The 23580-nt window shown below is 33.8% G+C and overlaps 1 protein-coding gene across 1 annotated transcript in view; it reads left to right on the plus strand.

The window, feature by feature from the left end:
* Window positions 1-23580, plus strand: part of LOC111050435 (eukaryotic translation initiation factor 5B) — a 91806-nt gene that overhangs the window by 57353 nt on the left and 10873 nt on the right. Inside the window, exon 19 of the mRNA XM_039424364.1 lies at window positions 14336-14497. Within this exon, the coding sequence (XP_039280298.1) occupies window positions 14336-14497 (162 nt within the window). The remainder of the gene's footprint in view (window positions 1-14335; window positions 14498-23580) is intronic.

A 23580-nucleotide genomic window follows, 5' to 3' on the forward strand; every position in this document is an offset into this window, starting at 1 on the left:
TTGGCTGATCATATTATAGAATGCCCCATTAAATCTTCACATTAATATAACAAACAATATTTTCTAATGTTGGTATGTTGAAAGAACGGAACTGTTGAATAACTTTGGTTTTTTGGAAATTCCAAGATACGTTGTCGCAAAACAGCCATCCATGGGAGATTTTTATGAAAGAGGTAACCATCTCCAGTCAGCACCATAATTATTTACTTTGCGATTGTTTCGAATCTGAAACAATCGAATATGAAAAAATGTGTACATTAGCTTGCTTATTTAGAACAATTATTTTCCTCCTTGCCAATCCATACTAAAATATTCCATTATAAGGGGACGGAAATTTCAAAAGCCAACGCACTTACACAATATTAACATGTCATTTTATTATATTCTATTTTTGGAAGAAATCAAATTCTTACTCTTCTGTCCTTACTTTTTTAAGTATATTCTCACTAAGTCTTACTATTAATTTGTAAAATATACTTATTACTTAAGTATAAGAACATGAAATGAACTCTTTATGTACTCATGAAATGTTCATATGTTGGATTTCTCAATACTTGACAAATAATAGAAGTTACTTTCGTTGCCTTGGATATTCCTCAAAAAAATAAACTATTGTATTGCTGATTTCTTGTCCTAGATTAGTTCTCGGATTCTACATAAAATTGTTTTTGAGGTGATATCTGGGTAAATGATATGATTTTTCAATTTGTCTCCTAATACTGTTTCATGAAGTGAAAGCTGAGTGAGCTGATTGTATAATATTATAGCATCATGTTGATATTTTATTAATACTGGAATAGCGGCTGTGTGTGTGTGGTGTGTGGACGGGGTTTGATTGGCCGAACGAGGACAAGTTGGTAGTGATGTGATGTGATGTCGTGAGCGTTAGCGTAGCGTGGGCTTGTTGCTATCTGTTTCTCCGCTCACGTAATTAGCCTACACTGTTCCTTATAAAACTTGTGTCTCTGTGAATTGAGGAGGAGGAGGAAGCTGTTTCCAAACTTCATAAGCTTCTCCGTCCTCGGACTGTGTCTCTTTCTATCATAATATTCATTCCAGCTGGTCACTAATTCAATTTTTCCTAAAATTCAAATACAACTTATTCCTCCCAATACAGTATTATGCTTCTTCTGGCATTATGTTGATGAAAATTTGGCGTAACAATATTCACTGTATTGTAACAACATACTTAGGGCTGGTTGCACAAAAGCTTGTTGAATTTTAAACATGATTAAATTGCACAATAACCAATCAGAGAATGGGTTTCTGAGAAAACTTCTCTTATTGGATCTCGTGGCTTTTAATCGGGATTAAAAGTTAACAGATTTCTGTGCAACCGAGTGTCACTCTTTTGACCCATGATCTCTTTCTAGATCATTCGGTTTATATTTTCTTCGTGATTATGATAATTCTTGAGCCAAGTTTTTCAGTTCTGTTTATTAACTCCTCTTCACATTGTTATTTTAGGAGGATTAGATTAGTTTTCAAACTGCTATTTTTATTAAATCAATTTGAATGTTTGCAATATGTTTGTAAACATTGTAAACTTTCAGTGAAATAGAAGAATTATTATTATTATTATCATATTATTATTATTATTATTATTATTATTATTATTATTATTATTATTATTATTATTATTATTATTATTATTATTATTATTATTATTATAGAGTTGGTAGTGGTTAGTTTAATCAAAAATCATGAAAGCACTAGTTAAACACAATAATTTTCTCAAATCTTTTTCCAAATACCAAATCCATTACGATATATGTTTTACTGTGTGGGTTTTAGCATTTAAAATGAATCTTTGATATATTATTTCTAGATTTTTGTTTCATATTACAGAAGACTTCATTTACATCTGTAATAAATCTCAAAATTTCGCTCCTTGTATAAAATTGATTAGTTATTTCCAACGTCAATTATAAACTGATTTTTTATTAAAAATTGCCTCCCAGTCACTGGCGTTGCTGTACTGTGTTCGTGGTCAAGTGGTAGATTGGCCATTACTGTCTAAACGTCGCCACTCCACCAAACCAAAAGTCAAAAGTCATCCTATTCTATTCAGTTGTGGTGAGACTACCATCAAACTTCGTTTACATTAGTTGTAGAAAAACTGTTGTTTTCTCAAGGAGTTATTAATAGTGTGGCGCAGATGTGTTGATGAGTTGACCATCTCTGTTGCTAATCTAAATTCATACTTCCGTGCAAACGAGTTAGCATTCTGCTGACGCACTTAGCATCAGCATCAGCAGCAGCAGCAGTGTTCAAAGTTTGCCTTTTGCGTCGGACAGTCGACGAAAGAAGCCGCATCACACATCACACCAAATAAATAGTAAACACAGCGCAGCGCAGCTCAGTGCAAGGTCTTGCCTCAGTCTTGCCTCGCGCCGGAAGCAGTTTGCACTTTTTGCTTCGACACTTGAACTGAAAAAGTGTTTGCTGCTGCTGCTGCTTCAAACATCGCCCACGTTCAATTTGTAACGTTTGCGCGCTAAATATTCGTTCAATTGCTTGTAGAAAATGTCTAGAGGTGCTGAAAGTTATTTTCCGCCAACTGTCATTTTCAATACTCTTATTTTCGAGCGGATACGCGGACCTATGTTGTCCTTGGAATTGAAATTTATTCCAAGATTGTTAATATACAAACATTTGATTCTATTGAAGAAATACGAATTCAATGTACAGTATTTCCATTTTTGATTTATTGGATCGTAGATCCTGAATGCTTGTAATAATTCTAGGCTGAAGAAAGATTTCAAATAGTCTCCCTTTTATGGCTTTCTTGAAGCAGAAATTTCTCGGTACTATAATTATCTCGCCGAATGAGTTTTGTTACTACAAGATTAGTAAAAGTTTGGCGATACTGATATCAGAGCAGATAATTTATTTCAGTACAAGGGCTTGGGTTTCAGATCTATATTAATCCATCCTCCCCTCCGTTATTTGCGTTCAATTGATAAGATCTCACTATGACTGATCCCCAACATTTGATCGTATTTATTGTCTCTGTTGATACAGGATACAGGTTATTGTTCGAATAGTTTGTACATTACAAACAAATTCATACGGTATTACGATACAATATTTAAATAAATTCTTATATTGTACTACCCAGCGAGTTATGATTAAAAAAAATATCATAATAAAAACGTCTTGGAGTGAAGTCTTCACTCCAAGACGTTTTTATTTTAAATTCGTTCAGTGTCATCAGTCAAAATCGGGATTTTTTTCATTTTTCAATAGTTTTTATTTTCTATGAATATTATTTGGAATTTTCTGTACTTCAAGTTATGCTTTAATTAGTTAGTGCAATATTCTATACTCAGTACAAACTTTAAATTATATTCATTTACGTACATTACATAGTATACTTTTTTGTATAATGGTCCCATTCTTTTCTTATTATATCTTCGTTTAGAACAGTTTATACTTTTACTTTCCTTGCCCTATTACCATAGGTAAGGAAAGTATTGCTTTCCGAAAAAATTAAGGTACCCCGATTTCTAAATTTCTATACGTTTCAAGGTCCCCTGAGTCCAAAAAAGTGGTTTTTGGGTATTGGTCTGTATGTGTGTGTGTGTGTGTGTATGTGAGTATGAGTGTATGTGCGTCTGTGTACACGATATCTCATCTCCCAAATAATGGAATGACTTGAAATTTGGAACTTAAGGTCCTTACACTATCCGACACGAACAATTTCAATCAAATGCAATTCAAGATGGCGGCTAAAATGGCAAAAATGTTGTCAAAAACAGGGTTTTTCGCGATTTTCTCGAAACGATTTTGATCAAATTCATACCTAAAATAGAAATTGATAAGCTCTATCAACTGTCACAAGTCCCATATCTGTAAAAATTTCAGGAGCTTCGCCCCATCTATGCAAAGTTTGATTTTAGATACCCAATTATCAGGCTTCAGATACAATTTAAACAAAAAAAATTCGAGTGGAAAAGATTGAGCATGTAAATCTCTACAATTGATGTTTAGTAACATTTTCACATAAAATTGAAAATAAGCTCGAAATTCCAGAAAATGTGATTATCCAATTGCAAACTGTTGGTAACTGTTGATTCTATTAATTGATTCACTATGAAGAGATAGCAGACCTCGTATGTCTCCAGCGTTATTTTCCTGTCACCAGCTGGCTCAGATCTTTGTTTATAAGTAGACTTGAGATACGCAACAACACTAGCGTCAGGTGATCAATTCTCATAACGGCAAGGAAAGTTGTGTGAGTGCGCCACACCAGATTTTTTATTTCAAATTAAAGTACCATCAACAAAATAATTATATCTCAAAAAAAACATTTTCTATTAGTGCTCTATTTTAGTTCTTTAGTACTCATTTCTAGTAATGATTCGAAAATGAGCCAGCATATTATCAATTATGAGCAGAGCTCGTTCATCATGTGCTGTTGGCATGAAATGAGTTCATTCATTGCGAATGTGTATGGTTTATTCGATGATTGGTCGCATGAATTTGGCTGCGTGGCGTGGACTGGGGCCGTGGCATAATGTCGGTGCCTGTGCCTGTGTTGGCTTCAATGAGAAACAAAAACAACAACAACTTGTAATAAGGCTTTTCCTGTTTACGGCTTCGATTTTTCTTCGTTTCATAGAAGCAGAACGCGCGCTCACAATCACCACATGCGAATACGAACCCACTCTCTTCTCTTGCCACCGCGCTTATTCATTACAAGGTGAACAAGGCTGCTCCCCCACCCCCACTCTACCTTGCCCCTCCTCTCCTAGGCATCACCCCTTGGCCCTCCCATTCTTTATCTCATTCTTTTACTATGTTCATTCATTCATTGACTGGCACCACTCACTCATTCAGCGAATCGTTCATTCAGCTGCCAGGCGAACCGATAAGAAAAGCTTGTCACTCGGAAAATATTATTGATAGCCTGTTCTCGAGTATGCTTGTTAATGATTGCGGCTCTCTAATTCCATTCATTTGGTTTTCATTGATATTTTGATAAATCAAGTAATGAGTTCGAAATAAGTGTACTCTCTTCTATTTCTGTATACAACATATTACTCCGACAACAATATTGTAAATAACTTATTAAAATATTAGTAATTATTCTAGAAATGTTCAATGGCTAACTATGGAAGTTTTCCATTCTTATAATTTGAAATTCATCACTGCTTCTTGTATTTTTAGTTACAGAAGTGGTTCAATTTCAAAAGTATTATTTTTTTGGAAAGTTTAAACAATTATTGTTTGGAAATTATTGATATTTTCAAGCATAAATAGTATCTTGTATGATTTTGTTGAAATGAATTTATTTCGCATTGGTAATTTGATTGTACTAATTCATATTCGACGTATGATTAAAGAAAACCATTTGGGATTTGGACAGAAATCGATACATTACATCAATTATGTAATGAATATAAATTTTGCTTTCAATTATGTTGGTGATAATATTCAAAACGGAAACGGAAATTGAGTACTTTGAAATCCTTGCTGAACTTTCAACTTTCGGCTCCTAAACGTTTACCAATTACCACTCTTCCAGTAATCATTTTTTTAATCTCACAAATGTTTTGACTGAACTCTATTATTTTCTAAAAATATTGTTGGAAAAAATTGCGTTTAGCTTTCCCCAATATCTGGTGGTTAACGTTGTAGCTAAGTCTATTTCCTGGTCAAGACAGTCTGGAACGAAAATATTTTCGAGTTGAGACGATCGGCTAATGCTATTGGGCTCGAAAAGGGAAACATTTGTTTGATGACGTGTGTGCGTCTCGTGACGTCATCTTCTCTAAACTTTGACTGGCTGGCCTAAATTTAGCGGTATGTTTACATGGAGAACAAAGATACGCGACGTTTCTCCTCTGTCTGTGAGCACTTTGGCTCAACTGCTCAGCTCTCATTTTTCTAGTTGCAATCGTCTAGTGAGCAATTATGTCTGTGTATTGATGAATAAACATAATTTTGGATATGCAGATGGAATTGCAATCATGTAATTGTTATTGGATACATACATTAAACAATTAATTAAACGAAATTCCAAATATGCTATCAAATAGCCTTGTATTGGACCTATTATTTCTAATCTCAATTATTTGATGATTGATAATAATTTTACAGTATTATCAACCCATATGGATTACTAGCTTTTTTAATTGTAATAATATTGAGATTGCAAAAAACTAATTTGTTTGTAACAAAAAAATGCCATGAGCTGTAAATTATACATGACTAATCAATTTTCAAATTTTATCTAGATTCCAGTGAGTTTGATACTATGAACCACGCTTTTGGAAACCTTTCTACTGGTGACATTGATCATAGTATTTCGATTAGGATACTATCAAGTTTCTAGATGGAACTTTTTTCCTAATGAAATCTTTTCTTATCATTTTTCTTTTTGCTATATGAGCGTCTAAAATTGAAACCTTGGGCGAGATCCGTTAGGTACCAAATTTTGAGCGAATAAATTCTTGAAATTTTGATGATTCCTTCTCAAAGTTATTGTCTATCTCATGATTTGATTTCTCAGAATTACAATTCTACGGAAATTTATATTTAAAAAGTAACTCAAAATAGCTTGAGTAGGGTTCTTTTCAAGATTGAATAAATTTCAGTTGAATAATTATTCTGAGAAATCAAATATTTCTTGAGATAGACTTGGAGAAGGAATCATCAAAATTTCAAGAATTTATTCGTTTCCAATATTAGACAATGGATCTTCCCCAAGATTTCATTTCAACTTTAGGCGCTCATATCGCAAAATGTTGAAATTATTTTAAAAAAGGGGTTTCCTTAGAAAAAAATGTTCCATTTAGGAAAAAATTCAAATACTTCGAAAAATGTCACCAGTAAAAAGGTTCCCAAAAGCCTGGGGCCCAGCCTTAACAATACTGTATTATCCATGTGCGTTTCCCCATACAGAAAAGATGGAGAGAAAATATTCTTCATTATTATTTTGTCTATGATTTCACTTGAAAGGATTATAATTTGACTAAAGGAAAACTTGGACGTGTTAAAGATTAGGGAAAACCAGACTTGTAGGAAATATCCTAATAAGCCTATTAATTTACATCAATTGGAAATTTTCTATTCATCTATCATGAAATGAAAGCTTCTAATCACTAATAATATTCAAATTTATATAACGTTTGATTCATGACTTTCGTAATAAAAACCACGAGTAAAATATTGAATGTTAAATTTTATTGATTTTGAATGTTAAGCTGTTTTTAGTGAACCGCTCATCTTGTTCTCTTCGCAGTTTATTGATCCAAAGTGGATGAAAATAATGGTTATTAACTCAAATAATGAATACTCAAAAAGATGTGTGGAGGAAAGTGTTCAGAATAGTTGAATTTATTTTACTTTTTGTGGATGTGGTCTTACTTTTTGGTTTCCCTCCTTTATCTCGGATACTATGCATCTTATACCCAGCGAGTATAGAACTAAATTAATAGTCTTATTCTATACTCACTGCTTATACCTGAATGACCATTCCATTCGAAATTATACTTCAAATTTCCTACAATTTATGTTCGGTCACGTTTTTGTTTTATATATCTTCATAGTGTTCGAGATATCGGATCTTAAAAATGAGCAATTCTTAAAAAACAAGTATTGCTTTCAATTTTCTGCTCTCTTGGAACCGAATAACTCTTTAACGATGTATAAAAATACGTGCTGATTATGAGCTTGTATGTAAAGCATTAAATTCTCTAATATAGAATCTAGGCCAAAGACTTACTAAATATTTTATGCATTTTCCTCGGTCACATTGGCTGTCATTGGAATTGTGGAAGGCATTATAAATATTATAATGCCTGTATACATAAGGATGGATAAGTTTGTTTCTCATTTTTTTACGACGCCTTTCAGTAATATGACTTTTTCATCCAAATGGATGATTTTTTTAAACGCAAGGCTGTAACAGTAACTCATTTTTCGTGTGTAATGGTAGTCAAAATGTCTAAAACATCAAATCTCTAAATTTTTATAATTCGCTTTATGAAATATTGAGGAATTCAAGGATCAAGTGTACTGAGGAGTTGATATGGGATTGTAATCGATTAGACCTAATAGGTCTAATAATATAGTATATTATTGAATTCAACATACATACAATCTTTCAAAATGTGGTATAGTTCAGAAGAAAGATAAGCTAACAGGAATTTGAAGTTACTTGGAATTTATATTCTTTATATATAAATAAATAAATTTAAATCACATTTGCAGATTACTCTGTGTTGAAGCTTACCCCACTATGTTATTAATTCTCCTGGTTTTTTATCCCTGATTACAGCTTATTAGTTCCGATTTTGGACTAGAACTTGAATAGAATATTTGCTTTTCTCGAAATAAAATAACTATTTTTAATGCAAATGTCAACCGAAAACTGGCATCTTCATAAAAATTTCTTATTCAAAAAACAAATGTGCTGAATGAAAGTAATAGTTATCAAAACATCTCGTGAGAATTTCCGTGCCTTTAGTCTACCTTGTCTGTGGGTATGTTATACCATTCAGATTTAGAGAATTTAGATCCATGAAAACATAGATTACGTCATGATCAACATATCAACATCTCCCAAAATACCACTTTGCTTCCGACTCCATTTCTAGTTTCTAGTAGTTGATGATAGTGAATGCTATATCTGTATGTCACATTTGATAGACAATCTAAAATTAGTTTTTCTGTGTATTCTCTAAATTTTGCCAGATCCTACGTCGATCGTATCAATATTGCTAGTTGTATGAAAATGGCTGGCTGTAGCCTGGAATCTTCTGAAGGAATCTGAATATTTTTTTGGAAAATTCAATCTTGAATGATGTTTGATTTTAGTTTATGAGTTCTAAAATCAGTTTGAGTTATACATCCTTGCATACCACCAAAGAGAATATGACAGTTTGGTTTTATATTTCTCTATACTATAATACCACTGAATCACTCACTTTATAAACTTTTTATAGGGTCCTAAATTCAATCAAACTCTGTAGCCATCATATTCATTTGATTATATTGATATTTCATCCAGTAAATTCGTTGCTTAAGGTTTTGGCTTTCTAACAAGATAGATTTCAGTCATACATTCTTTATCTGGACTCCTCTTTAATTCGAATTTCTAATAGAACTAGTTTTGTCATTTGTTCGTGGTAAATTCATCATCAAAACAAGGAAAATTTGGTAGTAAAGAAATAGCTGGATGTTGTTTGCTTCTTCCGGGAAGTGAGAGCTAAGCGTTTCCTCTGCCTCTGACTCCACTCCACCATAATATACAGTATATGTTGTAGTAATTGTAATGTAGTTTCGAAACGAGAAATACTCGTATTTGACTGTACTGTAATAATATGCTGGGGATCTATGATATTGAATGATGGAACGAACAGTGTCATGCAATGCTTATGCTAGCTGATATCACTGTGAACTGGCAGCAACAGCATTGCTTATGCTTATGAATGCTTCACATTGAACGAATGCTGGCAGTATGATGTGCGTGCGCGCGCCGCCCGCCCAGAATAGAATGAGTGAACGAAATGAATGAAGCTGGCGGAAACGAGGGGCTGTCAGCGACCGGAAGTGACGTAGCTGCTTCCTGTAGTCGAACCAATCAACAGCAACCGTTTGTCGGCCTGCTTGCTTGCTTCTCTGCTATGCGAAGCGATGCTCTGCTCTGATCCATTCAACAAAATGTTATAAATTGAAAAATATAACAAGTAGATAGTATCGGCAGTATCTGATGGTGCGATGATTAGAAACATGCCATGCTTGTGGAATTGATTGTCTGTGATGAATGATCAGTAGAATTCTTACTCTAGTGTATTACAATACCATAGAGATTAGATAGCTGACTTATGCAATATTTTATCCAAAGTATTACCATAAAGGTCAGTATGCATGGGGAGTCTGATTGGATCAGCCAAATCACAATTAAGTCAAAATAATTAAACCAAATGATAAGATAACACCTTTGCCTTAGGGTCCCATTACACAGGCAAATAATATATACCGTACAGTATATGATTATAAATCTAGTCAAACCTGTGATCATCGATCTTTGATGATGAGATATTATGTAAAATATGATAGTTGATATCTTTTATCAAATACTAGATAGTTTCAGCAATTAAAATATCGGTCTCATAGGGAATCAAATCTTTGATAAATGTTGGTCATATACCTACTGTATTTCTATAGGCTACATACTGAATATACGATCATGTATGTATGACTTTATAATGATGGGGTCTTATGCTATTCTACGTTGTGTTGTGTTATATACTGTATTATCACTGGGGAATGTGCTTTATTGTATTATTACCGAGATGAGAAGCAAAATATGGTTCTGGCTTCCTCTTTTAATTATTTAAAATGTAAACCTTTATTTGTACTTGAGGAAGCATACTGATTTTAGGAAAACATAATCTTCTTTGAATTGAAAGAATAAGACGTTGATGTTGTCAATACCTGTTGTCAATATCTGTTGTTACAACATGAATATTATTACCACAGCGTAAGATGTGGTAGGTGTTACCATGAAACCTAGTTCTGTAATGTAAATCAATTATTATTAAACAAATATAGTGGTATTGACAACATCTTCGTCTAATTCTTTCAATTATGGAGAAATAACAGAATATCTCATACCATACAATCAAATTATTATAATCTTCTTTCTGGACTAGTATATGAATAAAAATTCGGGGGAGGAACAGTTTTGGGCTGTGCTTGTTAGTCCTCCCCCAATTTTCTTAAATGAATAATCGTGTATCTTTGAATCAATCTATATAAATAAAAATCGAGCCTCAAATTTTGACATTCAATAACTTTTTTATGTGTGCACCGAATTTGATTATTTTTTTAGTTGTGATCGTTATGTTCAGGTCTCAGGTCCAGGTTTATGGCCTATCAAATTTATAATCCGACTTCAGGATTCTTTCCTACGGTCCTTCAAAGTTTACATGTAATCCTTAAGGGAGAGGATTTGTGAGCTGGTCACACACAGAAATAAAAATCAGCTGTTATAATCATTACGTCATCCAACAGCCGTCTGTAGATCTGTTTTTTCTACTAGTTGTTCTGTGTACAGTAGACCTCGCGCAGTTATAAACCGCAGCCTCCTCTTATACTGTCCATCAGAGTAAATCCTGTCTGTATGTCATGTCGGCGAGATATCGGTGTAAAAACGGCTAATGGTTGTTCGGGTTGGTGGATCAAAAATGCTAACATCAAAAGCTAATCTCCTTCAAGACATATTGGCAACAGGACAGCCCGAGTTCAAAGCAGAGAAAGTTCGAGAGACAATACTATGTTATTTTTAGTTATTAATTGCATGCGTTATTGCACGCAATCAATAGCTCATTTAACAGTGCATAAAAAATGCATGCGATGAGGCATGCAATTAATAGTCTACACAGTTGCTGATTTTTTACCAAGTTACATTGAGATGCGTCAATGCGTCGATGCGACAAGCGTCATGGCATGCAATTTATAATCCACTCGACAGCTGATTTATGATGAATAACTCTATAGTCTGATTTTTACTCTAATATTGGCGTATGGAGGAGGTTCCTCTTTCCTTTTATATTATCTCTGAAATGCAAAATTTTCAAAAACCTTGTATATACGTCGACGCGCAATTTAAAAAGGAACATACCTGTCAAATTTCATGAAAATCTATTACCGCTTTCGCCGTAATTGCACAACGTTCTGTGTTCTGTTGAGACTCCTGTTTTTTTAGTCCAGAAACATTTTTGCTATATTATTATTTCTTTCCTTTTACTCCTTCCAATATATTTTTCAGTTATTCGATTGATATTGTGCATTAAACTCATAAGATCTTCATATTAAAATCCATTTCAGTCAATGAAAATCTTTAATAACTTCAGTGTAATAGCAAAAACAATTCAACTGTTCCTCTAGATTCTTTTTTATGTTGATAGTACATTCACATTGTCTACCAATCGATTGAAGTATATAACATAAGTATTTTGTGAAAATATTCTCAAGTATCAAAATTGGATTCGTTAGCACCAGTGATAGACTGATAGTGGTTGCAGATCAAATGCTTTCCCTCAGAAATATTCTAGGCAGATCTATTTGGAAATTTATCGCTGTATTGAAAATTGTATAGACTAGTGAAACGGAGTGAAAATAAAATTAGCAAATCAGTATAGAACATGAATCGTTGAGGCTTGCAGAACAAAATTAGCTGGTGGTTTTCAGAAGCAAACGACTTGACTCCTAATAAAACTTCGCCAAGTCCTAAACAGAGCTGGCATTATTGACATTAAATACCGGAAACAAGTGGTGTATGCTGTGAGGGTCTGAAGCAGCCTAGAGTGGTCGTGGTGTTTACAAGATAGGATCGATACCTAGGTGCTGTGTCTGTGTCGAATCGGTTTCGCAGGCGAAAAAGTTGAAATTTATTTTCGCTCAATAGTTTGTTGAAATACACGTTGTGTTTTGAAAATAAGCAGGCGCGTAACTTGCACATGTGAAGTCTGCAGCGTTGCAGCGTTCATACAGTGATGGAAGTGTTTATGTATTGAGAGATTTATAAATAGTCTTTACCCAGACTATAACAAAGAGGGTCTGAAAAGAACTCCATTCTTCTTCAAAACAAGTTTTAACTTTTATGTGAACCACTGGCGCCGACTTTTGAGTATGATTTTCCTCTCCCCAAGTTCCTTTTTTAATAGCTTCAGCTTTAATCGAGAAAAAAATATTAAGCTGATTTTTTTTTAATCAACTGGTAAACAATTTTTTTCCTATTTATTCCTCACCAGGACAAAGATGGATTTGTGCAAGAAAAACGATTTAATTTATTACAATTTTCAGTCATATATTGTGTTCATATTTTAGCTGTACGAATACTGGAAAACTCATTTTCTTATGAAATTACTGTCATTTCTTTTAATAAAATTAGTTGCAATACAAAATTAAATAAATCGTAATACGAATTCAGTCTTTTTTGAAAAATGTTGATACAATGAGCTACTTGTAAAAACTCACAGCATCACTCATCATTCGTAAGTGTAGATTCAAGAACACTTATGTCATAACAGTTGGATACGTACTCGAGTGCCCATTCAACTATTTTCTCTGCTGAGCAGTTCACTATTGGATTGGATGTACGCCTTGAATGCTTCACCAAATCGAAATCGCAGATTCATCATTGATTCATCGTCCAATTGATAGCATTTTGAGAGCAGCATCCTTCAATGTCTCTCCCTTTTAAATTGTAGACTAGAAGAATGTGAAATTTATGTGCATTTATTTTTGAATGTTGGACGCATCTGCTAGCAGAATGCTGGCTGAGGGCATTACGTAACGTCCTTTCACTCATTTTCTATCCTCTTCTTTTTCTATTCAATTCTATTGGATACTATTCGGCCAGTTTGTGAATGGATTGATTTCGCAACTCGGTTGTCGTTCCAGTTCACATGATCGGCATCGCGATCGCCTAGCTCCTTCTGTCCTTAGCTGTCATCGCACTTCTGGCCATCTTCAACAGATATCGTTGTTGCTCCATCATATCAGCTGGCGTTTTTTGCTCCTTCTATTCTCCATTGTCATGTTTGAAGAAAAAACAAATACAGAAAATGAATTTCAGTAAAATCTATTGGAAAAGCTGCACTACTTTTTTCCAGGTTAAACATTTTCCAATATCTATGAATGAACTCCTGTCACCTTTCGTAAACTGATAAGAAAGGAGGCCAAAACGAATGAATCGAATACCACGAATGAATGAATGGAATACCGAATTATAAAACTGCAATTTTACGTTGTTATTTGTAGCCAACATGCAAACTGAAAACTGTGCGAAAGTACAAGATGATCGAGTGCATTGAATGCTCTGAGACTGTCGTAGCCTATCTTCTTTAAATTGATTGCTCCCTACTCATTTGCCTTTTTGTATTACAGGTTATTTTATGTTTTGCCTCATTGTATTTCAGGGTATTTAATGCTATGTTAATCTTATCAGCACGAAGAAAAATAAACTATGGAAATTGAATTAATTTATGTTTTATATTTCCACTTGTTATCATGAAATTTTTTAGATGATGCTGATGTCTGATAGTATTCCTACTTTTTCTGACTAGTACTTCTTGACAAGTTCTCAAATTTTGATTTTTCCAATACTTATTTTTATACAATTATCGCATGTATTTCTTCTATTGTACCGTACCAAAAAGGATATGATACTTCATTTTCTTAGACCTTCTTAGAGGATACAATACTTATACTTTTTCTATGATATACCGGTTTTTTGTGCGCACCTTTGAAAGAGGGAAAATACTGTAGAGTTATTGTTGTAATTTGATTTCATATTCGATTCTTTTTTTTCTAGTTTGTGGAGCTGGGTATTGTGACAAGTATAGAAAACAACCACAAGCCGGTGGAGTCGGCGAGAAAAGGCCAGGAAGTGTGCATCAAGATCGACCCGATTGCCGGCGAATCGCCCAAAATGTTCGGCAGGCATTTCGACGAAAAGGACATGCTTATCAGCAAGGTAAGTTCAAACTTGCTACTTAGTTCTTACTGAATAATTCTTTGCTTATACCAATTTACAATATTTAGCTCTCTTCGCATGTTTAGTGAATGTGATGCAAAGTAATTGAGCCGCCTGTAGATGCAGCCTAACGCCACATTCAGAAACTAGTGACCTGATTTTGGAGCCGAGGGGCTTTCAAGAATGGAAGCACCCAGCTCGGAATTGTCAATGGTCCCCTGTGACCCCTTGTACACGTGTCCTACCGTTCAACGACCGATGACGTAGTTGTTCGTGTATGACGTCATTGTTAGCCCTCCACGTGTCTGAACTCAGGTGATTTCATTGCAAGGGTTGCTGCTGATGCCTTCATTGATGCGAACAACTCTTGAATGGCTCCAGATTCCTAGAGCCACTGAGAAATAAGTTTGCTGTAAGGATATTTTGAAATTTGTTTTTAAGCTATTAGTTTTCTTTTTTTACAAAATGAGGAGTACAGTTACAGTACAAAATGAGGAGTAATTACAATAATATAATAAGCAATAATATTTAAGAATTGTAATTTGTAGGTGTTGGTCGATATCCAATCAACCCTCGTTCCATTTATTCAATCACTTTTTTCAGTCTTGCCTTCGCAGCTATGTCTTTGAACTTCAACTGCAAATTTTGTTATAGTGTTGTATAATGTGTGTGAATATAATTTGAGATTGCAATAAGGATTAGTTGTATAAATTTTATATAATAAATGTGATTAATTAGCTTTGACAAATCTATTCAACGTTATACCTTAGCTAAATATATTCTAATATTCTTATTTTATTCTTATTCTTAAACTGTATGAATATGAATACTATATACGGTACCTCAACTATATAAAATTTATACTATTTTTTTAATTGAATATTATAAATTAAGTCATGTTCGAAAAAGAATTTCACAAACCTCACGCATCTAAACTGTTGTTTATTAATTCAATTTAGTATCAAATTTGTATATTTTCAATTGTTTTTACTTGTTTGCAAACAATAATATTTCGGACAATTTTCTGGGAAGTAACAATAGTAACAATAGTTTTCTAGGACAATATTCAGGTTACAGGAAGTAACTTGATACTGAATTTGAAGGGTGGTTAGAGTTCTAAAGTGTTGGACAGGCAGAAAGGGGAGAATTTAAAGATAAGGCCTATTGTTTTAGCTGTTGAATGGGGAAGTAATTTATTAATTAATTTCGCAATAGAGTCGAATAGGGTGTGGGAGTAGGGGAGTAGTAGCATGATGGGTCATCAATGAAAGGTTATGCTGAGTAATTTATTATGTAAATTGAGTATCATTCAGTTTCATTAAATATCAGTGTGTACATAATTATCATTGATTGTAAATTATCATTACCATCATAAGTTATCATTTAATGATAAGAACATTGATCTCCCATCTATGAAAATCTTTAAATAATTTAATCATGAATGTAATGAACCTAATAATTTATAAAATATATTTGAATATTTGGATAGAATATTCAAATTCTAGTAGAAAATGTAAAAAACACATTCATTCAGTAGTCCAGATTTTCAGGTTATGTCCAAAAATTTTATTGAAGTATTAAATTAATTTGAAAATCTAGGGACAAAATTACTCATATAGCCTAGATATAGAGAAAACAAATGGTTACATTCCTAGCTTTTTTCTCTTTAGTGTAGAAGGGAGTATTGCTGCTAGAAAAGGTAAATTATTTAAATTTTGAATATTTACTATTGAAGTTTTATTGCAAATTATGTATCACTTACTCCTTGGTAATTATTATGATGGTCATAGTAATTATTTTCTTTTTCAATTTCAGAAAAACAATTTCACTTCACTTGTGTAGTTAATATCGGCCCCTACAAGTTTATATTATAAATAATATATTCAATAGGATTATTTTTTATGAATTAGAATAGAATTCATATTTTCATAACTTATCTGAGCTGTTTAGGTTTTTCGATTGATTGATTGATTGATTGATTATTCATTATTCATTTTATATAGACTATCAATTATTTTATATTTTCACAGTGCCCAAAAATCTATTAAAATACCCCAAAATTCTATAAAAAGAAAAATGTGTTAAGCAACATAAATGGTTTATGACTGTTGACTTGAAAACCATCAATGCTTTGGAAAATTCTCTGATATGGTTGTTGAAGATAATAAATTGATGGGAATTGAAAGAGCTAACAGAAATGTTCATACTGAAAATATGCTACAATGTTTCCAAAGTGTTCTTTTTTAGCAACTTTAGGGAACAAGTTGGCCTTCCTCAGTTTGGGAAGTGAGCGTGAAATGTTACAAATTAAACCGTGTAGATTTACTATGCTATCTAATATTTTCCCTCCTATCAAACCAATCAAACTATTTTTTAACTTGCATTCTCAAAATATTGCTCCCTCTTCAACCTTCGAAAACTTGTTATAGGAATTTATTTATTTATCTCATATTGTTCAATTATAACTTTTGAAATGGCCCAACAGGTTTATACCCAAAACCGGTCCCGAGGAATTAATTGACACCCCTTGAAACTACATGATCCAAACATTATCGTTTACATTGTTGAAAAATATGAATGAGGGAAGCACTCTGGGGCAGCGAAACAGCCCCTGCCCGAAAAGAGGGTTGATGCCCGTTTTCAAGAATGAACCCCAAGTTCAGACACGTGTCAGGGGTGAGTGTGACGTCACAGGCCACGTGGACTCGATTCATGCCTTGGTTGGCGCCCAGTGCCTTCGTCGGTCCAGCACCAGCTTTCCAGGCGCTTTCCCGCCATTGACGTCAATGGCCACGTGGAAATTCCCAAAACTAGGCCAACTCCCAAACCTCGACCCCATTCATATAACTTTCAAAAACTTCCATTCAGGCCTCCGCTTTCCATTTAACCCATTTCCGAATCGAGTCATCGATTCAATGTAGGATTCTATTTCTAGCTGCCTGAAAGCTTAATGTCTCATTCATAACTGAATTTCCTTAATTTTGTGAAATCTAAGTGTTTCAATATTTGTTAGATTTGTAGAGTTTTTGAAACCCCAAAGTGTTGAATCTCAAAAAAATATTACCTTTCTTTGTAAATTTAAAACTATAATTCCGAAAAGTTCCTCATGTTACTCTACACATTCTAGATCAACCTGGTTGAAGAAAAATGTTTTTGAAAGATTGAGATTTATGAAAATAGATATCATTTTTTGAAATACAGTATTATAAAAAGTACAGATTCCAGCAACTAATATTGCCTACCTGCAGAGGCCACAATACAACCTTTCAGAAGAACATTTCTCCATCTTTCGAATATTACGAAAAGAAAGTATATAGTCTGAATAGAATAAGATAAGAATGGATTATCCCTACCGACAGAATAGCTGTTATCAGATTCTGTGAAATTCTGACATGAAATTTCTAATCCAATTACATCTATATAATTATGTAAAACTTCATCCTCGTCAATATAATATTCTTGACTACTTTTTACCCTTGGAAAAATAATGTCAATTGTTTTACAATTTTCTCAATAAACTACCCAATTATCGTTTAAAATTGTGGAATATTTCTTATTTTCGGTTTGAATTCACGCGAAATTGACTAACATATTCTTTAGTCAAATTAAACAAATTGATAAAAATAAAATTTGAGTTGATGGTGAAGATATCCATTAATTGATATTGGAATTTATAAAAACTAGACTTCATTTATAAATAATTTGGTCATCGATTTTCTTTAAAGGTGGCAAATGAATCGATTCATTTACTGCTCAAAATAGTCCAGTCAATATAAAAAGAAAAAAAATTTCGTGCAATGATTCTGAAGTATTGGACATCTAAAATATAAAAATTAAACTTAATTCTTCAAGCCCTGGAGCTTTTACAGTGTACCTCATAAACTACGAATTTTTGGTTCCTTTTCCAGTTTTCTACGAATTTTACCAAATCAAGCCATCGGAAATAACAATCACTCAAGCCTTTTTTTAATTGAAAAATTTCGATTGAACTAAAATAATTCGGAGCTCTCTATCGCCATTGAGTCCTGACTTACAATTTTCAAAAACAAGTCAAATTTTCGGAAAAACAAAATTTTGAGCAATTTTTGTTTTCAACCTACTATGTCTTCTAATTCTCACTGTTTGAATGTATGATTCAAAATCTCTCTACGCGTAATTTTGTGCTCTACATCTTGAGACCGTTGGCCGTTCTATCTCAGATACATTTCCAGGTGCACCTGATAACAATGTTCCTTGTGTTTCTAAAAAATCATATTTTTAGCTTCATCAATCATAATTAACTTCATTGTTCTCACATTGAGATTGCACAATAATGAAGGTTTCTGAGATCATGTTCTATCAGAATCACCCATTGGATGCACTTTGCAGTTGCATTTTTCCTAGTTGATAGGAGCACGCACATAAGGACGCCTCAAGGATCAAAATTTGAAACATTTATAACTTTCGACACAATGATCGGTTTTCTTGTACTACAGCTCATTCTTCTAGTCTCGATTCTTCAAAATCATGTATAACAAGTCAGATTTGGTCAAAAATAGAACATTTGTCCTTGACTAAATTTCAACCCATATTTCCTTCCATTCCCCAACAAAAAACATTATCCATATTAAAAATTGCTTATTTCGGAATTTCATAACGATAAAATAATAATTGTCATCAATTGTATAGCACAATCTTCTCTTTCATTTGACATGAATAATTCATGGAAAATATATTATTGTGAATTTGTTTTAAAAAAATCTGGTGTGGTACACACACAACTTTCCTTGCTCATTGATCTATAAGCCTCATTCTTAAACGAGGATAATCTAGGGGAATAACATTATGCCGATTGGCGGCTAAATAATTTTATTAAAACTACGATTATACTATTGTTATTGTTTTCAGAGTACATTTTCCTTTGTTTGAATTATGAAATTTGAGGATTTTTTAAAAGTTGTCAAAACAGCTGTTCTACAAATAAAATATCGACGTGTGTTCTTTTGAATAAACTGCTCTACCCACCTACCTCAAGCACGAGAAGGAGGTTACAAAGTAAATTTCTCAAGGATGGTGTGGACCCCCTGTTAGTTTCTCAGAGAGGAGACTCATGCTAGTTAATAAAGCTGATATATAACTATACAGGGTATGAATTTGAAAAAAATCGGTTAAATCATTTTTGAGAAAATCGTGAAAAACATGGTTTTTTAGTGATTATCCGCCATTTTTCTCAAGAATATTACGGAGCTCCTGCAATTCTCCCAGAAATGACACTCATGTCAGTTGATAGGGCTTATAAATAGCTATCTAGGGTATAAATTTGAAGAAAATCGTTAGAGCCGTTTTCGAGAAAACCGTGAAAAACATGGTTTTTTAGTCATTATCCACCATTTTTTCCGCCATTTTGAATTGAATTTTATTGAATTTCTTATTGTCGGATACTCATGGTATAAGGACCTTAAGTTTAAAATTTCAAATCAATCGGTTAATTAGGAATGGAGTTATCGTGTTCACAGACACACACACACCCACACACACAGACCAACACCCAAAAATCATTTTTTTGGACTCAGGGGACCTTGAAACGTATAGAAAACATGAAATTAGGGTACCTTAAATTTTTTTGGAAAGCAATAATTTCCTTACCTATGGTAATAGGGCAAGGAAAGTAAAAAAGAAAAATATGAAGATATTTTCCTCATTTTCACGGTCTCGACAGTTGAACGGCAACTGAACTTGTGGAGCACGAAATTCTCTACAATTTGAGACCAATCGCAAGTTCCTATCATGTATCAGAGACTCTATTTTAGAGGCTATTGATTAACAGTAGAATCGTGAAAAAATTGGAAAAATGAAATTCATCCTCTTTTAATTGGCTCTAACTATTTAATAGTAATAGTGTGAATAGAATCGTTGATTGGAATGAAAAAGACAATCCTCTACAACCTTGAATAGATTTCAGATTTTTCATATAATATAAATAGTATTTCCCCAGAAAGAATTAATTAACAATAACCATGCCTAAACGAAAAATCGTAATTGTCCAATATATCTCTCATACAAAAATTAGACATGTCAATGAAGGCAAAAACCATGTTTTGCGCAACGAATATGAAAGCTGAATTTTCACAGGGTGTTAGTATACATAGGACATAGCCTGGAATTACAAAATACTGATCGTCTCCCCGCTTGCTTACCCCTGGACCTTCCCGAAGTTCGAACTGAAGGGCTTCTTGAAACGAGTTTATCTTGACTTCATTCAATATATCGAACCGAATTTGATATTATCGTTCAAAGGATAAGTAGATCTACAATAATTAAATGTTCATCGTATATCTATTTATTTAATATTACAATAGTGCATTAGTATCCCTCTAGCTGTAAGCTATTTGAGGGATATATAAAAATAATCCTTTACATACATAAAATAATCAATAACAATAGTTCTATTTCTCAATTTAACTTATTATAATCTTCATTTTTTTGTAAGTGATTGTTCTGTTTTGTCCATAACTTAACTGTAAAATAGATATACGATATATTGATATAGAAATGAATTAAAGTATAAAATCAATTTTTCATGATGAATGGAACTTTTTATAAACTTAATTATTTACAGCAGTTCCTTTCTCAGCTTCATCTTGGTCCATGTTAGGAGCTCAATAGAAATCATTGATGGAGCAGTGAAGAACTTCCATCAAACTTTCTATTCTATATGTTTCCTTTCGACTCCATAAATACTTGCACTTTTCACATGGCGAGTAGGCCTACTGCCTATACGCCCTATTAATAGAAACATTTGAAACGTTTGTGTGGCATGAAAACCACCCTTTAAACATGAAAACTGATTCAGACAAAATAGTCTCTTCTCTTCTGATGCAGATTGGCATATGCTGTCACATTGTTTCTCAGTTCAAGTGTCAATCTATTTCAAATGCGTCAAATAGACACATCTGTCAAAGTGGGTTTGATGTACAAGATCCTATTAGAACTAAAAGATATTATTTATACCAGGCTTTCAGTCATCTATTTCCATGAGTTTGATACATTTTTGTACTACAAAATGGAACTTGATGAAGCTTCAATGTACTTTTTGAGTATCTGGTCAGACTAGTGGACAGGTTATCAGTTGTTAATTTAAATATCAACCTTCAGACTGAATTTGTTAGTTAATGAATGGATTATGTGTTGTATTCGCACTGACCTGTGACCTGTTTCCTCGAAGCCGTGTGTCACGGCTTAATTCTATTCATTGATTTATGGGATTTCGTAGTCTTGCTAATCATATATTGTGTCAAGTTATCAAACTTTCATGAGTCACGTCCTCCTACATGACATCACTAGCCTCTCAAATGCCAGCAAGAAAACATCTAAATAGAATCAATAGTTATTCCTACTCAAATAACTACTAGTAGTTGTGCTCCAGTAACATTTTATTTTCTACTGGAATTATTTGTTATACCTCAGTGTTTTCTAAGGAAAAAATCAATCCTGATTCTCAACTTCATAAACTTCCCTAAAAGCTTTTTTGGATTTTTTGCATAGAACAAGAACTCTCGTTTGATTTATCCATACATGACCAACCAACTCATCTATGCTTCTATTGTGAATATAGAGAGAGAGATTACCTTGGCGTTCCGTAAATTGAAGCGAAATTCCATTGATCCATTCCCTTGCCCAACTGAAGTGGTTTTGGGTAGCGAATAAATATTGGCATACTATTAATGGGACGCTTTTGCAGCCATCTCTATTCAAGGTTTGTCAAGTTGCTAATTCAGTGTGTTGGGGTTGGCTGATGCAATTTGAGCGGGCGAATTTCAGCAGTTGATTTTTGAGTGTAGGTCTAGGGTGGAACTATTGGTGATTGAAATGGGATGTCGGATCGAGTATTGCGGGGGTGTACTGCTGCTCGTTCGCTCAGCTTTGAGCTAGGGGAGCGACGCCGCTAAAATTAGACGCCGCTGATGATGACGACGCCTGATGCTGGAGGGTTCGCCCACGCTGTCAGGTGCTCCTGACCTTGGCTCCCACGCTCACCTCCCACCCTCCAACCCTCACCGTTCATCCCCCTTTAAACCCTGCAAAGTACACCGCTGCTGCTTTCCTTATAGATCTCGTCTTCCGAGTAGTCTAGGCGCTTATTTATAACTATGCTTAACCAACGACTTGCTACCCCATCCTGATCCCCCCACCCCACCTGAATGATTGTCGTCTGGAGCACCGATCTCATTGTTCTTGACGTTCATTACGCAATATTCCTTCTCATAGTCAAGAATCAGGTTCCTGCAGATGGGACTTTTGAACTTTGCGACTGATCCAGGAGAGGCTTTCAATCACTTTATTACAAGTCTTGTGAAATATAGATATAATAATATTTATTCCCGATTCGTTCTGTAGTCTCCAAATTCATGTTGTATTCAAAATGAATATTGCTGTACAGTTTTCGGCTGATGAAGCTACTAGTGAATAGGCAAGTGTCTGACAAACTGTTAGGCTAGGCGCACACCAGTTAGTCAAGACAAGACATGATCAGACACGTTCAGTCACAATACTTCACATAGTTGCTTAATATGAAGACATGTATAATTTATTGCAATGACTAATCAGTGTAAGTTGCATCATAAGCAACAATGTGAAGTATTGTGACTAAATGTGTCTGATCATATCTTGTGTTGACCAACTGGTGTGCGCCTAGCCTTAGGCTGGTCACACACCGGTTAGTCAAGACAAGACTAGTCACGTTTAGTCACAATACTTCACATTGCTGCTTATGACGCAACACAAACTGATTAGTCATTGCAATTAGACATGACTCCATAAGCAACTATGTGAAGTATTTTGACTAAACGTGACTAGTTTTGTCTTGACTGGTGTGTGACCAGCCTTAGGCTAAACACCAGTTAGTCAAGACAAGACAAGACATGATCAGACACATTAAGTCACAATACTTCACATTGTTGCTTATGACGCATTCATCCTTCTTCAAATTTACCTGTTTTATGCTTGAGTTGGATCTTACATAGAAAAGAATACTTACTGAAAAAATAGAGAAAAATGTTTGGGTTTGTTGTAGACATGAATATGTGCATAAGAAATTCCCGTTG

This window comes from Nilaparvata lugens, chromosome 3 (genome assembly GCF_014356525.2).
Source record: "Nilaparvata lugens isolate BPH chromosome 3, ASM1435652v1, whole genome shotgun sequence".
In the NCBI taxonomy this organism is placed as follows: domain Eukaryota; kingdom Metazoa; phylum Arthropoda; class Insecta; order Hemiptera; family Delphacidae; genus Nilaparvata; species Nilaparvata lugens.